General features: G+C 42.7%; 1 protein-coding gene across 1 annotated transcript in view; it reads left to right on the top strand.

Annotated features, from left to right (window-relative positions):
- Window positions 1-727: 727 nt before the first annotated feature.
- The window catches only part of inpp5a (inositol polyphosphate-5-phosphatase A), a 148590-nt gene continuing 128551 nt past the window's right edge, over window positions 728-20766 (top strand). Inside the window, exon 1 of the mRNA XM_073482092.1 lies at window positions 728-1229. Within this exon, the coding sequence (XP_073338193.1) occupies window positions 1152-1229 (78 nt within the window). The 5' untranslated portion in view covers window positions 728-1151. The remainder of the gene's footprint in view (window positions 1230-20766) is intronic.

Below are 20766 nucleotides of genomic sequence, written 5' to 3'. Positions count from 1 at the left end.
AAATCCTAAACCATATATGCAAGGAAAGGAGACATGGCGTTTAACTTATTCCCTGGTTGCAACTGGTTCATGGTTTGTGACTAGACTCACGTACACGCCCAAACTCCAGCGGTGGTGAAGGAAACATCTACCTCTGCGTCATCACTTTGCGCGGCTAACTTCTGGTTCAGCGCCCGGCTATCTCGAATGAGGATAAAATAATTGAATCGTGCGGCTCTCCTAGACTTTCCAAATGTTATTGGTTATCCACCGATTTACAGCCCCTTCTTTCACAGTGTTGGCTTATGGGAAAAGGTTCTTTTGGGCCGAAGTGCACCAGGTCGCGCTGTAGTTACAGGGTTCGGCCACTACGAAAATTGGCTTCAAACCCCGACCCACTTCCTGGGGGCTTGGTTCACCCGGGTCTAATGTTTAGATCAAAGCCGAGCTGAGCTGTGGTGATAAAAACCCGTGTGTCCTGCAGAGTCAATTGACCCAGGCGTAAATGCCGAGTTAACACACTCCCATTGCACACACAAGCCTGATGTTAGCGGGTCTAAGTGGCATTTTTGACCAGTGAAAAAGGACAAACACTCTCTCACCTCCAGCTGTGTCCGATAATGGACGCCGTGCCGCTGGAGGCAGAGCCGCTGTGTTTACGGTGCGCTGGCCCTTTAAGACAGCCCCGTGTTTCCATTGGCACGGTGACGTCAGAGCGGCGAAGGACTCCAGCCTATCCTCTCCAAACAGTGAAGGCAATGGTCCTGGCAGAGAGTCCTGCTTTCGGAGGGAGACTTTTACACTGCACAAAAGCCAGGGAAACACTCGTAGCTGAAATGACCCAGAGCCCTCGGCCACTCGCCGTGGATTAAAACGGAAACTTTTGCGATGGCTCTGAACGTGAAAAAGTAGCACGAGAAGCAGCACGCTAACCGCCGCCGCCGCCGCCGCCGCCAACGGACCCTCTACTGCAAAGCAACTCCTAGTAGATGCACGGCCACTGCTGAAAAATATGCTCCAGCCGAGCCGCCTCAACCCCGGCTTCAGTGGCAGATACCCAGTCTTATAACCAGCTCCGTGAGACATTCAGCCGGCTTCTGTTTCTTTCTTTCTCGCCGCTTCTTACCCACAAAGTCCGCTGTGCAAGTCCACGACCCACCTGCGAGAGAATTATGGCAGGGAAGCTGACAGCAGCGCAAGGCACAGGAATACTGCTGGTGACAGCCAACGTTGGATCTCTGTTCGAGGATGTGAGTTTTACTCCTTTGATGTAACGTTGTCCGTCAAGTGCTCTCTCTTTACACCACTGTTGTCTTTTCCACTTGTTATCTTTCACACTGTCAACTCTCATAACGTCTCAGCTGGTCACGACTCGTGTGTGTGTTCAAGTCTCTGTCACCTATGCTCTCGCATATAAACACATGGGCCTGTCTTAACCACGCAGACCCATGCTAGCTCTGTGTGTTGATGGTTATGTGCCCTACACGTGCAGTGACCCACTTTCTCTTTCATGTCTTCTGCCTGTTCTGTATGGATGTATGTGAGCACTGATCATCATCTCTCACTTGCTGTAGTGCCTCCATGACTGTAGTGGCTCTCTTCCATGATCCAGCTTGTAACTTGGGTAATCAGGTATACAGCTGCACTTTACCTTTGCAGGGTACATCCACCTTTCATGCTAATCACAGCAAGTGAAACAAAACTCATGTGAGTTAAATGAGGGTTTGTTTTTTTTAAGAAGCACAAACCATATGGCACAATGAAAGTGTCATAGAAGTTAGATTGATTTGTGGAGATCACTAAAAAGGAATATTTACAATATATGTCTTTTATAAAGGAGTGTATTAGTTTACCACTGCATCACTGGAGATGCTTCATGCTCGCCACCTATTTTTTAAAAGTTTTTCTGCAAAACACAGCACAATCGCCGATGTTTCATTCATGTCAGGGCTGCCCTGCAGTATGAGAGCAGGGTTTCCCTTAACACTAAAGGGCTTAGGTGCAGCAAATTGAGGCAAGATGAATGTGGAGAGTATCAAAACTAACTAAGTGATAGATTGTAATGGTCGTAGTTTGTACCCAGTGGACGTGTTTTGCAAGTTTTATCATTAAGCTTTTTGGGTGTTGATTATTTGTTATCTGTGCTAGCTTTTCAGCTTTTTGCACACAGATATAATCATAATAATGGTCTAGAATGATGTGAAATTGCATGTTCATAGCCGCACATATTCCATAAACACAGAGAGAGAACACAGTTTATATACAACTTAGAAAGAGGATCACCAGGTTTGTTTTTTCTGACTTGCCTCTCGGGCTTCTGTATAAAAGTACTATTTTGCATCTTGACACAATAGGCGGTTGCTTTTGGCCCATGGTCCACCATTAAATTACCATTTTGGCCCTCAAAGGGTAAAACTTTGGGCACCCCTGTTTTAGACCAGTTCTTGTGGGAGGACCCCAAACCTCCACCAAAAACATGCACCTAAACCTTCCACAAATCCAGGGAAAACCCTAAAGAGGCAGGGTGTTTCCTCGAGTAGACAGGATTATGAATAACACTGATGCCGATTGAGACTTTACGCTCACCAACATCCTATTTGCATCATTATGAGAAAAAGCAGCATTCAAATATTCACTCCAGATAAAGCCGCTTGCTTGGCTGAAGAAAGCAAAAGCATGCTCACTGTAAAAATAGGTGTGCCAGGCCTCCTAAGGAGTGTCTGTGCAGGTTGCTGAATGATATTCATATCTTAGCTGTGTGTTTGTTAGGCTGTAGCTCGACGCACAATGGCAGTTAATTACGATGGAAGCTTGTTACGATTCAATGCTTCAAGTTCAGACACTTTGTGTCACTTTCAGTGTTGTGTCAATAGAGTCCCCCCTCTTCCTCCCTCCTTTCGCCTGCGTGAAGAGCTGATCCCAAACATGAGGGAAGAGCTGTCTCCCTCGCTGGAGTAAGCCTATAAATAGCCTGCCTCTCACAAGCAGCGTGCTTTGGGTGTCTTGTGGATTTTTTTTCCTCCAAAAGACTTCTAACAGACTGAGCAAAAAAAAAAAAGCACATTAAAGAATATTTCATTCTATGAGTGGGTGTGGTGGTCATATAAGAAGCTAACTATAGTCAGCAGTGTTTTGGCACTCCTTATGATGCATATATGAGTTGAATGAAGTCTTTGTGGACTCCCTTTTAATGTTTTTTTTCACTATGAGGTCGGTTGTAGATGAGAAGATTCTGTGTTATGGCTGCGTAGCCTAACCCCGAACCTACAAGATACAATATGAAACACACCAGGCCCTCTGTGTTAGAGGTATATTCCCATTTCACCGCATATAGTTTGATCTCGAGATGGAAAATATGCTTTTTGTAACTGTACAGCTCATATTACATGGCTGCAGGCTCCTGTGTTTGCAGGCATCACAAATGTAAATACACTCTAAACAGCCTCAACATGCAGTTGTGTGTGTTTGACTTGCCACTCTGCACGTATTGATCGAAGCCTTTATTTATATTGAAATTAAAATAACCAGTGATGTAACTTAAGTATGTACAATTTACTCATGTACAATTTTGAGGTACCTAACTTAAGTATTTCCATTTTCTGCTTTTTTACGCTTCCACTCAACTACGTTTATTTGACAGACTATCTCGACAAAAAAGCATAGCTTGATTGCAGCTAAAAGTTATAATTTCTGTGTTTCAGGTGATGTAGAAGCCTCCTCAGAATAGCACTCAGTCGCTAAATTTGCTCTAGAGCAGCTAAAAGAATCTCACCACAAGATAAAATGTCTTAGATGGTGGATTCATAAACTGCTTCACAGCACAATGGTTGTGCCCGCAAGCTGTACACTGTAGGTGGCCCAACGGACCTCCAACTCTGCCAGTCTTAGTGTCTGCTTCAACTTTTAAGTCACACAGCACTGCTGTTCCAAGATGCTGTCTTACAGTTCCTTTTTTTAACGCTTGTAACAGTACTCCTCCGGATCTTACCTTCACTCTCCGTCATGTGTGAAATAATCTCTAATCCATCGTGCTGTTTTTTAGATACACTCGTGTAACCTGTGCATGATGAATAGTCTGCCGGTCTGCCTTCTCTGACTCCAGTTATCAGTTATTGTTTGAACATCTAAAGCGAAAGACAAACAGTCATCCTTCAAGCTCAAGTCATTTTCCATTTGCATTGTCGGCCCTCGGAGCCATCCTCACTGAATGTAATTATGACGGCAAACATCGGTTTGTGGCGTGTTTAAAACGGCCAACAGTTAACCATTATTTGCTTTTTGTAGAGTCTCACATGCTCATTCTGTCTTTCTAAGGTAAAGTTCCCCTCCAGGTGAGAGCTGCACTGTCTGTTTGCTGTTTTACTTTTTCAATAAGTTAAACGGTCAGGCTAAAAACAGAAGGGCTCAGTTGTTAATGGCGACTTGATTAAATAGAGCAGCATGCAGCCACTCAGATATGACAACAAAGAGACGCAATGTTAAAACACCTCATATGGTACTGTACACACTGAACTGAAAAGTTCTTACCCTTTTCTCTGGTCCTAATCAAACCTGTCCTGTTTTCATCACTTCATCACAATCCTGTTTCAATCATGTTGAGTATTGCCGGTCTTTTGCTAGATGGTACATCTAGTTTTAATGTTCAAGTGATTAGACCCGTTCACTTGCACTGATGTAGCTCAAAAACTGGCCTCTCAATCTATGTTTGCCAAAGAATGCTACATGTTGACCTTGTGTTGAAACAATTAGGGGGTATTAAATGGCTGCTGGATGACGCTTAGGCTTTAACATTTATTATCCTTCATCATACATTTAGTCCCCGCAAGCCTCAGGATATCTGCTCCCCGGGCTTGGTTTTATTATTCGTTCCCATCCTGAAGCTGCAGTGGGAAGGGACTGCGGGATTCCCATGGGTCCTGTGGGATTCCTGATCCAAAGTCAGCCTTTAGTGAAAGTTCACCATACATGAAGCCAGTTAAAGATTTCGCTTTCTGTCAGTCAACTGTTTTCAGTGGCCATGCCTGCTTATGGTCATTACAGGGAAAGAAAAGAGTGAGTGCAGAAATTGATGAATAAATGAATGAATACGTAGCTTTCTCAGTTGCAGCAACCTGTAATTGATAATGAAGAGTCATTATATTAGTTAAACTTCCCATGGAATCAAATAGATGCTTTTTTCCCCCACATGTCTTGTGCTGATCGTCACCTATACGCCAGTATCTATCTGGCCCAGCAATGAGCTAGAAGTAATTCTGTATGTGTTCTTAATGGTATTTTAGAGTTAGTCATTTTCTGGAAAACAATAAAAAATGTTGATGACTCATCCTGCACTTGTAATTTTGTGTCCAATGAAACGCTTTCTCAAATTTTTACGACTCGCCAAAGAGAGTGTTTCTGTGAGCCTTAACTCTGATTTACGGAGCTTGCTGATACACAGATAGCTTTACTTGTTGCTAAAGTTATCGCTAACTGCTGCTGACTGTAGCTGCTTTTAGTTAATTTAGTTAGCTTAGTTAAATGTGCAGTAAGCGGTCCGATTACCTGACTCAGCCTCTGGAGTACCAGGAGCCAAACCTAGCAGGAAAAACTACCTCAGTACTGTATTCCCTGTCTTCAAACACAGCTTCTGTCTGTCTCAGGGGCTGCGTTTGGTCCTGGTCTGGCTGTGCTCACCAAGAGCTCCCAGTCTGGGCAGATTCAGCTAGCTATGACTGCTAGCTGCATGGTGGAAGCCCTTTTAGCGCTATTGGCTACTGTAAACGCCAATCATAAATCAGTCAATATCCACAAGAAGTCCTTTCCTAGTTTCCTGTTTTTACAGGAAACACGCAAAAATGCGTAATCAAATAGCACTCTGCTAGTGGTTTCATGGGCACTTAGGCTGTCACTGTGGTTGAACTGTGGTTGGAAACTCATGCCAGTATGTGGGCATGATCATATCGAACATGTTTGCAGAGCTCTGGAGTGTTTTTCTTCTCGTAGTAGTTTGTTTAAACAGGTGGGCACCATACTGACTCAACTTGGGTGTCACCAAATAAAAGCATTGTGACTCCTAAGGCTCAGGGTTCATTTTGAAAGAACACTGAGGTATAGTTCTTGAAGTGTGAAGGTAATCTACACTGCACCAACAAACCAGTCACAGGAAACAACTCCGAGACGGAAAGTTTGGACGTTGAAATTCATGCTTGAAAAACTGACAAACACAGCAGATTGCACGCTACCACCTATAATTCATGCATTCTTTACTGGACATGAACATCTGAGACAATATATTTCAGACAAGCCTGTGCAGATATTTCCAACATGCATCACTTCAGTTGCAAGGACTGGAATCCAGTTGATTTAACATCTTCCACCACCCAGAACCTCTTCCCTCTTACAAAAGACTTTGCCATTTATGTTTACAGGCCTGTGTGTGCTTGCATGTGTGCAGTTTGAACCTAAATAAATCTAACAAAAAAGTACCAAAGTAAACTTTTACACCATGTTTGGGTCTGGAGAAAACAAACTATAGGTGTGATTTAAGCGTCTTTGTTCATTATGCGATCTCTGGTGGTAAGTGAATCTGGCTTGCTGACAGCAACTGAGAGATCGTAAAATTACTTTTGGAGACTTTCCAGTGGAAAGCACAGTTGGGTCAATCCAAATGATGAAAATCTGACAAACAGCTTGCTGTTATTGTTGAGGATGTACACAGATGTTTGCTTTCGAAGACTATGTGGCTCGACTCTGTTCATATTATCTTAATGATGGCTCCTACATTCTCCTCAAGTGCTCTCATTGTGGTAAACACTAGTCACTGGCTGTGGTTGTCTTTTGATTATAACTACTCTGTTTTTGGTTACACACACCTCCTGTTTGCCAAGCCAAGATGACCATATGCTGATGCAATAGATTACTATGAATAGCCCCCCTTGTGGGTATGGTCCTCCAACTTATTTTTCATCATGTCTCCCTGTTTCTCCCCCACTCGCCTCCCCTGTTTCTCCCTCTCCTGTCCACTGACAGCTCATTAGCTCAGGCTATCACAGCCGGGACCCCACTGAGCTGGCATATTTACACCACCAAAGATAGAACAGAGCAGGAAAAATTTCCTGTCTCAGACCTGGAAGCTACGCATACACTGCTCCCAGTACTTTGTCTTCAGTGACTATTACAGTGTATACAGTGTCTATTCAGTGACTTCTCTGCATCTCATTAGTGCTTCAGAAATTCATTTTCCTTGTAAACATGTGAAGATGTTTCTGCAGCCAGCATGGAGTCTGGAGACTATATTTAGCCCTTAGTCACACGCCTGATGGTAGTGAATTCCCTAACTGAATAATGTAATTGAGCATTCAGGATGTGTATTTATAGTGTTGGCAGTAGTAGCACAAATGTGTGATACCAGACGTGACGCTGTGTTGATAAAAGGTTGGAAATGGAGGAAGCTAACATTGTGAAAATGGCTTCATTCTTAATATCAAGTCTTTGCTTTGTGTCCAGCTCTCCATGTTTTCTCCAGACTTCTGAGCTCAACTTTTATGAGGAGAAGCTCAGCAGCAGAGACTGTGACTAAATACTTCATCTGACAGCTTGATTTTGCCTTTCTTCCTCTGCCAAAGTCTGTTCCAGTGTGTTGCTGCAGGAGTGGAAAAGTTTATGAAAGAAAGATCAGATGATGCTATTTTGGTGTTCCCCCCTGCTCTGCCCTCCTCCATCCTGTCATAACACGGAATTAGAATTTCAAAAGGAAAAAGATGTCGGAGGGAGCCGAACATTGCCACCAGCCATTGACGAAAAGTCAGGATTTTGAGTATGATGTATTCCTCACCAGTATGGAGCATCTTGCAGTGGAGATGATGTTTCCTGATTAATTATAAGAAATAATATATGATTAACATTTTTTGAGAAATTACACTAATTTCTTATTTAAAGGTCCCACATGTGCTCATTTTTAGGTTCACACTAGAAAAGGTTTTCCTGTATTAATGTTGAAAAAACACATTATTACTCATTCTGTCTATGCTGCAGCACTTTTCACCCTCTGTGTGAAACACTCCGTTTTAGCGCCTGACTCTTTCCGAAAAGCTCCGCCTGCTCTCATTGGTCAGCTCTCACAAACCTAATCAGGCACCGCCCACTGCGTTTCTGCATCTGTTGGTGTTTTTGAAACCACGGCTGTGCTACGGGGCGTGGCTGACGACTGTGGCTGTACAATTGTGACATTGCAACCTTACGGAAGTCCGTTTAAAGCAACAGTTTTCTGATTATAAGCTGTGTAAATTTCTCTTTTGACTGAGCGTTTTGATACTTTCACTCTTATTTTTATAGCACCTAGACTTGCTTTATGGAAATCTCACTTTCTACAAAATGGGACCTTTAAGTCTTGATTCATAATGTAACTGTTGATGAGTTTTTATCTTCTAATGTGTATTTTTCTTTGTTTATCACGACAAACTCTTTATTATCCCCTCAACATAAGAATTTAAGAGTGCTAAAATAACATCCTGATCATTGAAGCTGGTAAGAAAATGGTAGATGTTAGAAAAATTAATTGGTATTTATTGTAAGATGATTAGCTATACCTGTACCACACAGTGTGTGTTAGATTGACACGCTGTAGCTAATGCTTTTATTTTAAAGCAACACCTCTGTGGTAATAACATTTACGACAATGGTTTCATGACTGGTGTGAATGTTCCAGTCTCGTTGTCAGTCAAACAACACCACACAATGTAAAGTGTATTGTATACTTTGCATGTTGCGTGCTATTGCCTGAATAATCGTTTGCATTTAAACCTCATTTTGGAAGTGGAAAGATGTTGCCACAGCAGGTGAGCAGATGGTAAGTTTTGAAAGAAAAGCCCTGCAGCTAAAGGCCACCTCTGCCTGCCACAGACCCCGTAGCCTTTCACCATTTTTTTGCTAGCAAGGTAAACCCTTGTTGTCTGCGTCACTCAGTGCTCTGGGTTTTTTTTCAAATAGCCAGTCACTCTCATGATAGAAAGTGTGCCAGACTCAATGACTTGTTTCAGATGATCACTGTGATAGCCAGGCAGAAGTCAACAAGTTAGCTTGAAGCAACATTATGTAACTATTTTGTCTTAAAATAACCTCAGAATCATTCTGATGGTAAACTGGCATGTCATAGGGGAAATGGTGTCTCTGTCAGTCTCACTCTGCATCCTGCTTGTATTTGCACTGTATAACGAGTGGGCGGTAGTATCTCCCGAGAAAAGTGCGTAAAGCTTTATAGCACTAAGTCACACAACATCAACTATGCTAGTGAAACTGGATCATATTTAATGGAGAAAATGTTTTTTATCTCTGATGTCCTTTGGCTGCTCTGCCTCAACTCTTGTGGTGTACAGAGTTTCCTGATGGGCCGATGCTAACAAGATTTTCAACTGAAAGTAAGCAAGCTATCTAGCTTGGAGAGCTTGTCTTGCCTCTACAGTAACTCTTGATAGAATGAAATGTTGTACAATTTTGATAACATAATGACAGGTGGGAGTAAACAGTCTAGACCTTGGAATATGCCCACTCCACTGAGTTGACTGATCTGTCAGTTGAAAAAGCAATCCAATGAGGTGACGCATCAGTGTTGCCTTAAAATGACATTAGACTCATGCAGATACGTTGCTCTCTGGTGATTGGTTAGAGAATGTTGAATCAGTTAGAGTTAGTAAGAGTGGAGGCGTTGTTTGACTGTCTGTTTGATGTAAGGCAAAGTAAACAGCACAGTACAGGAAAAAATGGAAAGAAGATCAGTTGCTCAGTTGTTACTAACATCGAGCTTATCTGGCTGTTTTTCTGAGCTGTATCTCCCAGTTGCTGAGTCAGGTCACCGTGCCCCCCAAACAAGAGCAGAGCAGAATAGTCTGCTTCGGCCCAAACAAGCAGAGGTGTGGACATGATCATGCTGCTGATGTAGAGAACGATCCGTCCCCCCTAACTCGCCTGAGCTGTTGATCTTACCAAGCAAAATAAGCAGTCGCTCAGTGAACCAGTCAGGAGAGTTGATAGCGGGGGTCTCTCAGGGGAAACGACGCAATCCCAGACGTACATGTGAACTTAGAGATGTACACACCAACTCACAGTCATATATAAATGAGACAGGGACTTTACAGTGGGTCAACACAGCCAACTTTTTCCAGAGTTCATTGACCTCACTCAAGAGGATTTGACAATGTGTGTGCGAGCAGACTGGGACAATGAATAGCCAGGCCCCATTGGACCCAGATAAGGAACTGGGATAAGGGTGGGAGTGTCGACGCCAAGCAAGGGAAGCTTGGGTTCACTCCAAGAGCCATAATTATCCAGGATGGGAAAGCTTGGGAGGGACACCGCCCCCCCCCACCACCCCCACCCCCCCACCCATCGTACTGATTAGGAGGGACTCATTCAGAAGATTCCCTCAAGAGACAACAGTGGGGGTTCAGTCCCCATGAAAACTTGCACACAGTATCACAATGGATATGATGCAACAGGAACTTAGTGACTATCAAGTTCAGTCACTTTTAGCAGGTTGTGGTGGTCCTGTCCGCTACAGAGGTCACTGTTCTTTGGTCAGTTTTATCTGACTTATTTATTTTGGTCACCTTGGATCTTTCCTTTCAGTACAAGAGATAAGTCACCTCCGGGAATTGTTGCACTAGTCACAGTAATAAACAAGGCTCATTAAAGTCAAAAGATGGGAGATGTGTAAAAGGAACAGTTCACCAAAAATGAAAAAGTTGTAATTATCTACTGACCCCCATGCTGATGGAAAATCATGTGTGTATTCCAGAAACTTGGATTAGCCAAATAAGCGGTATGGAGCAATTTTTAGATTTTTTTGGGGGGATTATTTCAGCTTTAAAACAAGTCCCCATCTACTTTGGTTGTTGCTGCAACAATGTTGTGTTGTGAAGATCCAGAAATGTTTTGTGGACTACGAAAACTTCCCCCGACTTTCCAGCGGCAGGGGGATGAGTAGATAAAAACTGAATTTCCGTTTTCTGGGGAAGCTATCCTTTAAGGACTCCAAAGTAGTTTTTAAGTGTCATTTGATTCGTGAAGCCATGCTATCAAAATGTTGTGCTGCAGGTCTGATTTTCACAGACATTGACAACCACACAGTGAACATAGAATGTGGTAAATAACTGTGCCATGTTTGGAAGGTTTCTAAGCTTTAACTGGGTTATTCTAACCAATTTACTGTCTGTTTGACATAAAAATGCATCAACACAAAACCAGGTTACTTGAGTAACCGGGTTGAGAACAGAATGCTCTGTGCTCGTACACACGTAGGGCTGATTAGGTGGTAACAGTCAGACCCACAGTGTGCTAATGTCATGTTGCGATGGTGCATTGGTAGATGTTGGTGCCCTGCAGCCTCGGGGCCTTTAGGCCTCAGCAACAGCCATCTCCTATCTGCACATGCTGAAGAGAGGAGTTACCTGAAGAAGATCTCCATGTCTCTGTCTCCAGCCAGAACACACACTGTGGATTTCCCAAGCTGCACCTCCATGTTCAGACATGCCTTGCTGTTAACTCATTCATGGTGTCTCAGGGTGTTGAGTGTATTTGTGGTATTTTCAAATTAAATCATTGTACTTGCATCAGACAAAGAACGTCAATGAGGCTTTCTCTTTCGTCATCTACTTACAGCTCCTTGCATCTTGTGTAACATTTAAAAGAAGAGAGAATTAAGGGAGGATTATCCTAAAAGCTGGGTCTTATTATTGATCTGCTGCCGAGGTTTAGTTATTTTGTAGTATGTTTTGTAGTACAACATCACATTATGTTTCGGCTTTTGTTATTATGTGCTGAAGTTTTAAGATGGCTGTGTCTGAAATATCTGCTGGAACCCCAATACAATAAAGATGAATTGAATATTGCTCGGGCAGGTTGAAGTTTTAAAGGCAGAAATCTTAAAATCTTATGACAAAAACCATAAGTATTTTGTGATTTGGTGAAGCAAAATCTTGCAAATGCTTGTTTACAGAAACATGTAATCTGCTGCTAACTGTAGTTGCCCTTAAGCAGTTAGCTCAGTTAGCTGTGGAGCTAACAAACAGCTGTTAATAAATCTTACAAAGGCTTAGTTAGGCCTTAAAGCTAATTTGCACCGCTAGCTGCATGACCATTTGAGCTCACTAGCTAACAGCAGCTATAGTTGGCAGCAGTTAGCTTTAGCAACAGTAAAGCTATCTGTCCATCAGGACACTTTGTAATCACAGAAAGTTGAGGCAGAGCAGCTTATGGACATAAAAATCAAAAAATATAAGATATGTAGTCATGTTGTTCAGTAGTCATTGAAGCACAGCCTTCAGAAACACTCTGCTGTGGCAGCGTTTGTGTTTTTCCAGCCCAGTTCTTTTCTCGTTTGTGGTCTGATGACCAGTAAATTCATCAAACACATTTGGTCTTTGCAAACAGAAATGAGTAACATGTTTATTTGCATATAGAGCGGAGAAGTGAGATTTGATCACAAGTGGTCATTTGAGACGCATGTGGTGACGCATTCGAATGGTAGGTGTGAACTGACGTATGTAGAGCTGTCCACTTGTGATCAGGTTACTGAAGACACATGTTAATGCCAGTTGTCAACGGGGCACGTGTCTTGATTTCTGATGGTCAGGCAGTTTTGCTGAGTGGATTTGAGTGGAACTCCTTAGTAACTCCTCTGTAGGTGGTTTTGTATAGCCGTTTTTTTTCTCAGTTCACATGATGATATGGTCGGAAAGTTCACAACTTCTTGCTGACTTCTCTCTTTGTTTTCATCAAACTCTCTGGTTGAGGCTGACCGTGTGGGTTTTGTTATGGCTGGGATTTTCTCTACTAAGAACAAACCCAGAGCTATGATCTTCTTTAAGAACACTAGGTTTGGATAATCCAGAAGCAGATGATGTTGGATATGTTGCAGAAGGAGGTTTATGTTGTAATATTTTTAATGGTTTGTCTTGAAACCGTTGGTATTTATACCTGGAATCGTGCGCACAGTTTATGTGCAGTGCTTAAGCTTGCGTCAGCGCTGTTTATCAAAGGAATTTGGCTCACTTTCATCTTGTAAACCCAAAGTGTGTGTTTTAAAGAGCTCGCTTAGCAACAGCAGGCCTCCCGTCCACTTATGTTTTTATCTGTGATCCACATCCACTTCACTCACATACACTCTGTTGTGATGATGTCGGTTTTACACCTCTTAGTGTGTTTGTTATAGTCACACACTAACATGAACACACGCACATGCTTTACTCCCTGTCCTGCTGTGTTTCCTCAAAGCAACGGAGTCCACCGTGGAGACACGAACTGAATGATTACAGAAGTGTTCATACCTCTTTTATCTCCATAGAAGCCCAACTCCTGAAATAAAGGAGCCGTGGCTCGCAGCCTGACTGTGCTGTCGCAGAAGCAGGGTGTTGAGATATCTGTCCTCCCCGCTCTGCTCCACATTAGATCACCGAGCTCTTATCGCCAGCAGCTACAGGGTTTAAAAACGGGATGCTGATGTTGTGCGTTGCTCAAAGATGTCAAATGTCTTTATGGATTGGATAATTGGAAGGGATAGCTTTGCAGTCTAGATTGACTTTTAAGGAAATTATAACAAACTCAGCAGTACTTCACTTTCAATTCATTTATGTCAGAAATTACATTATTGCGTTGTACAGGAATAGCCTTAGGAATCTTTCCTGATCTGTGTTTTCTCTTTCCAGCTTAAACTTTGTTGTGTAAAAGCAAACAGACTCTTAGCCGTGCTAACATCATTAAGGCAAGGACCAGAGTTAAAGTCGACTAAGAGTCGACTTTGTGTCCGTTTCCTTTAAGTTTCAGTTGATATAAATTCTGACTATAATTAAAACATGTCAGACAGTGCCTGTTGTACACCAGTGATTACTAAACTGTGAATTTGTTATATTTATAGTTACAGTTGGGCTGATGGAACGTATTACTGTTTCTTTACAAAAACCAATGAGAAAGATGGAGTGAAAGAGTTTTGTTCAGTTCAGTGTATTCATGAGCTACTAGTAGTTCGCTGTGAACACTTTCAAGTGAGCTTTAGGTATAAATAAAATCATATAAAAACATATAAAGAACCAGCTCGAAAATTTAACCACTGCAAATTTACGCAGGATATTTACCCTCAGTAACAGACATGCTGCTCAGTTGGGAAGCAGAGTGTCAAATACATTTCATTCTTGTGATTTTAGCCCATGTTGTGGAAAAAGGTGTGTCAGCATGTTGCTGGTGTTTCCACCCTTTCTTGAAATCAGGTTTCTTCAGACGTAACAACTATCACTGTGGTCATGACTGTTTCTTCCCCTCCGCCATGACTCTTTCTTGTTGCAAGTTTCCAGCGGCACGAGTTTGATGTCTTAGTTTTGCAATGCGCATCTATCAGAAAAACACGCTTGCATTAATAAATTGAATTGATATGCTCGAAGGCACCCAGTCCCAATGAACTGGACGATTTGGAACCAGTTCTCAATGTTTCCGGTTCTTGATTGCCAAACCTAGCTAAATATATGGAGGATTTGTTAATATATGTGCTCTTTGCTCCTGGTTAAACTTTTCTGAGAAATAAGGCTTATTTGCTTTCTTCCTGAGAGGTGGATGAGAAGATCAATACCACTCTTGTATGTGTAAGCTAAATAAGAAGCTCCAGCCAGAAGATGGTTAGCTTAGCTTAAAGACTGTAAACAGGAGGAACCAGCTGGTCTGGCTCTCTCCACAGGTCAGAAATCTTGTCTACAAGCAACTCCAAGACCATGTTCCAACAGCATGTATGAAAAAAAGGCTCATCCATTTGAATCCATCTATTTGGTGCAAAACTTGGTCCGGGAAACAGTTAAAACCATAATCAGTTGTCTTTGATGACCGCTGATATTTGGATATGCCAGAGGCCAAATTGCTCCTTAAACCCAACTGGTGGTCTGACATTACCGTGCGTAGAGCCCTGCCCTCCTGCTGCAAGGGCTTGTGTCTTACTTTTAAGCTTATCTGACATTCTCTCTTTGCCTTTGCGTTTCAAGTCCTCACTTTAAATATTTGTCTGTCCTTGCCACATCTTACAAAGAAGCGTCTGCGTACATATCTGGGGGCCACACTATGAGTGTCACATGTCAGGTCCTCCTCTGCAAAGTCTTCTGACACATACTGTTATCAACCTGTTTTGCAGCTAAGACAAAAATGCAAATTTTGGACACTTGGTGAAAGTCCAGATTCTTTGCATCGACTGTGTTACTGTGGAGGCATATTCATCGAATGAAATAACGTTCTGCGGCTGGGTTGCACTTCTTCTCTCTTCTCACTCCTGTTATCTCCCGCAGAGACCTCTTCGCTCACCAGTCCCCTTTATCTTTTTCCCATACACACTCAGCCACACATTCCCAGCAGGACGGGTGTTTATTTAACCCTAAGCCTTTGATGGAGAGTGCTTATTGTCTCTGGTCCACGTACAGTCAGTGGGCGAATATTTCCCAGTTAAGGCCATTGTGTTTTTTTCCACCCCGGCCCCAGCCTGAAAAAGTATTGCCTGGTCTGGCCAAGTCATTAAGCAGAGCCTGGTACTGAGTGACTATGCCTATGACTATACTTTTCCTCTGGCCCCTTGCTTTTTTCAGGTTTCCTGGTCTGGAGTCATGAGCACCTGGATGGTATTACTGTACGCCCTGCTTCTATAAATCTTGGCTATGATTTGGTCATGAACATATAGGTTTGGTGAATTAAACAGCGTGTACACTAATCTGAGTGTTGCATTGCTCAGAAGTATATCTTCTATCGCTCAGATCTACGCCTGGTTTCGCTCAACAACTTGCTAAGCCATAATGGAAAACTCCCTCCCAATGAACATCAGTATCTGACTGTTTGACATCCTCTGGTTCCCATTTAAGGCAAGCCAAGATGAACGCTGATAGAGCAATACATAACACACACACGCACACACACACTCTCTGCTGGCACTCCATCACTACTGAAATAGCTTGATAGCTCCTGTTATATGTCACATGGCACTCCAAAGAGTTTCAGCTCTGTATTTATTATACCAGAGAAAGCATAGTGTGAATTAGTGACTGTACACGTGTACTGTATATACAGCACATGGTGATATTTGTTTTGTGGCTGTTGCTGATCCTTTGTCGTGCTGCATCCAGAATGCTCATGTTGTTTTCTTCCCTTAGATGCAAATAGAGGACCAGCTGCACAGTTGGGCGGGGTGGGAGTGGGGTGGGGGGATATTGAGTGTTACTCCTCAGCAAGCTGCTGTGGTGTTGGAGCTTGGCGCCTGCTTTAATTACTGCATCATTAGTCCTCCCACTCTCAGCTTCACTTCTGGAGAAAATGAAGGCCCAGAACAGTTGAGGACCAGAACATGAGATCAGTACTACATCCTGAAACAATCAAATCTATCTTAGCCAATAGCTGACACGTAACTGTGCAACACCTTAGGATTGAAATGTAATAGTCTTCTTCTGTCTTTGCACCAGTGCTACATGCTCCATGCAAGGCAAACATTGGACAAGTGTACAGCATTTTCTTTGTATAAACACTTCACTCTCTGTTACAACTGAACAAACTCCATCTGCTGATGAAGGCCATGTGATGCAGCAGAAAGCTCTGAAAGAGATACATGGGCCTTGAGATAAGAATTTACTATTATAACTGGCAATTTCAGAAGTTCCCGTCACAGGAAGAGTTCACCCAGAAATGAAGATTCAGTCATTATCCACTCGCCCCACTAACAATGGAAAGTCAGGTAAATTTTCAAAGTCCACTAAACATTTCTGGAGCATCACAGCAAAACAGTGCTGCAGCATTCTCCCGAACAGCTGAAGTAGACAGGGACTTGTTTAAAAACATAAAAAAAAACAATGAAAAACAGAAAACATAAAATGGCTCTGTACAGCTCGTCCAAAAAGACTTTATTGAAACCCTCGACATGCAGTCGAGCTCGTGCACCCAATAAATAACATCTTTTTAAATCAATTTTTGGATCTTGGGGCTTCTGGAGACTTTTTTTTTTTACAGCAAAACAGTGATGCTGTTTCGCTGTGAAGCTCCAGAAATGTTTTGTGGACTGTTAAACTTCCATCGCGACTTTCCATCGGCATCAGGGTGACTAGATAATGACTGAATTTTCCTTTTTTGGGTGAACTTGTCTTTTAAACTGGGCATGTCTTCGTGAGTTTTTAAAACCTGCAATCTTGCAGTAAACATTGGCATTGTGTAACAAGCCTTGAATGTTTTTGGTGAGAATGCCTGTGACTTCGCTCTTTGCTCTGTGTATCTCATTTATGTGAAAGAACTTTCTGTGATTTTTGTTGAGATGTGTAATCGATGTGACTCAAAGGAGCAGATGTGCTCTGCTTCATCGAGCCTAAACTATGAGGCGTTTCACTTTCACTTTTGGCTTTTGATAAACTTCATTTGAAAACTTTACTGTGCAGATGTTACTAATCACATTAACGATGGTTCATTCCATTAAGGTGTGCTAGCAAGCCATGCCAGCGAATCAGCATGCCAAATAATAGAACACTGACAGTGAAGCAGCTAAATGGAATTCAACCATTGTTGAATGCAGCTCTATGGTCGACTTTGCTGATGTGCACAGTGGTGAACAGCTGAGTGGGAGTTCGACCACTCCCTGCTGATTTCCCCTTTGTTTTTGAACTTGTCACTGGGCTTTTGCCAGTTTTCCAGCATACGTGTGCATTTGTTGAGAGCACTGTGTCAACTATGTGTTCCTGTGTGTGTGTGTGTGGTCCCCCTCGCTGCCTTATCATCCCTGGCCTTTGCAGGGGGTTATCACTCGGTCTACCACTACCGACAGTGAAGTTTCCACTGCTGACAGCTCGAACAATGCAGACCCTCCCTCGCCTCTCCACCACCTCTGCCTCTCCTCTGGCAGCTATATATAGACCTCAACCACAAGTATATCTTTGTCTAAGACATCCTATTATTTCTTCATGGTGTTGCCGGAAAAAGGTCCCATGGTGCAGCAGCCTGGGAAACTGTGTGACAGTTAAGTATTCAGCCTCACCCAAATTTCCTCTTCCAGTGTCAAACAGTGAGAAAGTTAGCAAGGCAGATTATAAATCAAGCAGGAATTGGGTGTTTTAAGGTTCAAATTGGGATTTGACTTGTCTAAATAAAGCTCTTCCAAACTGCAATGTGTTTTTGTGGTTCAGTGGCCTTCATTGATGAAAAAAAAAACGTGCGTTTGAACAGAAAGGGTGGACATGGCAGCAGTGATTTCAGTAGTCCTTTGACAGGCAGTAGATAAAGAGAAGAGTTCACACTTGCCATGTACACACACACTTGTTTGAAGGGTTGCCCTGGCCATTTGCCTGCAGCCTGTCAGCACCTCTTCAAACAAGTGTCCGTTCGGCTCCATGGGACAGGCCAGCCCTGAGATGCTGGTCCACATACCAGCTGAACAGATGGCAACATCTCTACCTTGCCGGCTTCACAGGGTTTTATTACCCAATTTGGCCAGCTAGAGGCCAGTGAGCGAGGGGAGACCAAAGCCCGGTGAAAAGGGAGTATATTCATCCACCTGCTAATGCTCATCAATGAGCTTTTATAGGTATTTGCTTTGTCCGTATGACAGATGGAAACCTTGTTAAACTGTGTAAGTTAAACTCTTGAATGTATGTTGCTTTACTGTACCTCTGAGGTAGTATGGCAGAGAGAAAATGATGTACTTAGGCTATTAAAAGCTGTCCAATAGATATAAAACTGTCAGACACAAAATAGTACCAAGGTTTACAAGGTTTGGCATCTGGTTTGTGCTCCTGTCTTGTAAACTGAGTTAAAAACTATTGCCCGGCTGCTTCTTCATGTGGCACATCTTTATTATCTTTATATGTAGAGATATGGGGATATGAGGAACATTAAGCTGTTTTACAGTCATTGGATTGTTGACCCCTACACCCTGGTCTGGTTATGTCTCCTTCTGTCTCACTCCTCTTTATCTGGATATCTACCTTTAGTAATCAATGGACTGTAACTGCAATATTTCGGGCTGCTATCTATCTTTAGTTTTTTCCCCAGTAATGCACCTGTCTGTGTAATGTAGCCAGATTAAACATGCGACTCAAGGATAAATGGCTTCCAAAACGCAACTTGTGACCTTAGTGCTCATACTAAAATGAGCAGAGATGGTAGCAGAGGGAGTCGAGGCCCGTCTGCCCTTCTGTTCTGTGTAGCAACAGCATATCGAGTCAGCGCTCTGTCTGTTGGCTCGTCCCAACTTGCGCTTTCATTATCTGAAAATAAAAGCAAAGGGCTTGCATTTCCATCATGGCACAATCCTGTCAGTCCATTTTCATTTAAATGCATTAGTGCTGATGTTCAGCTTTATTCTAGATTCACTTCAACATTTACTCATCTGACAAGTGTGCAAACAGCCAAACGTGTGTGGAAGGGAAAGTACCCATCTAATGTTTAGAAAAATGCTGTAACACTGATTTGTAGTAAGAAGATAATGACTGATTTTGCATTTTTGGGTGAACTGTTCCTTTAAAACTACTTCCAACCCCCTTTGACCACAATACTAAACCACTATCTCCTCCAGTGGACGTGCTCAGTGCCTATGCATGTTCTTTTCTGCATCCATATGCAGAAAAAGTGCGTGCATATTTGACTGGTGGGATAAAATGATGATGAAGTGGTGTGAAAGCTACTGTATGTTTGCATTCTCAGCAGCAAGTTGAGCAGACTGGGTCTCACTGAGGCACTTGTTCTTTCCTTCCTGCTCACATATTCATGTTTGCACACATGGATTCAAAGACAGTGACTGTAAGTCAGTGTGAGTGGTGGCTTATCTGATTGGCTGCTGACAGAGGTAAAGTGGCGTGTGAAGGGACACTTAAGGAAATAGGTGGCTGGTGATGCTGGTCTGGGTCTGGCCTTTCCAGTCCATCTTATTTGATACTTCATCATACTTCTACTTCCCTCTTCTCAGTACAGGTCTCAGTACATACAGTGACACTGACAGCGTGTCAACATCTGATTTGTCAGATTAACACCGGGAATCTTTCCACTGTGAAGGTAGCACTGGCCCCTCTCTTTTTCCTACAATATAAATGATGTTCTTCCATCCCAATGTGAGTTGTAGGAGTTCAAATTAAATGAAGTAATTCATATAACCTTATCTTGTTGGTGTTCTTACATTCATTTTGATTACTATAATGAGTATACCAGAAAGTGAAGCTAACACACTAGTCATCCAGGAGCGTGCTAGTGCCTGTCGGTCACAGTCATAGTTACAAAAGCTCTCCAAGCTAGCCGTTCTGCTAAATGTCAATTAGCAAGCTTATTAGCTCGGTTACTAACAGAATGATAAGTTCACACAGTTAACCCCAGGGGACGTACTTTAAACCATCAGTTCCTGTTTCATCACTGTCTTAAACTATATTCTTGAGAACTCTGATAGCGGGGTGTTAAATAGAAGCGGATGGTGCAACATGGCCAAAAAGCCACAATCTTCCTTAATTTTGGGCTCTCTGGCTCGCGACGTTGACATGAATTCCCAAGTGGAGAGTTGTCAAAGTTGAGTAATTATCTTTCATTAACTTTTGTGAGAGATGACACTGACTGCCGAGTCAAATGACCTTTGGAGACTAAAAATAGTGTCCCTGTGGCTTAACCCCCTCTTTTCAGAAAATGCATGTGTGCGTGTGCATGCACGTGTGCTTTGCCAGGCCCAGTGTGTGTTTGTGTATGCCTTAAACTCATGTCAGGAAAGTGAATTTGGGCACACAGTGTATGTATCTGTCTGAGTGACTCAGTGGAGTTTCTTTATGTCAGGGTGGTTGAATT

The sequence above is a fragment of the Pagrus major genome, chromosome 15 (genome assembly GCF_040436345.1).
Source record: "Pagrus major chromosome 15, Pma_NU_1.0".
NCBI lineage: Eukaryota > Metazoa > Chordata > Actinopteri > Spariformes > Sparidae > Pagrus > Pagrus major.
The sequence above is the reverse complement of the archived record's forward strand: the minus strand, read 5'-3'. Positions and strand labels throughout refer to the sequence as shown.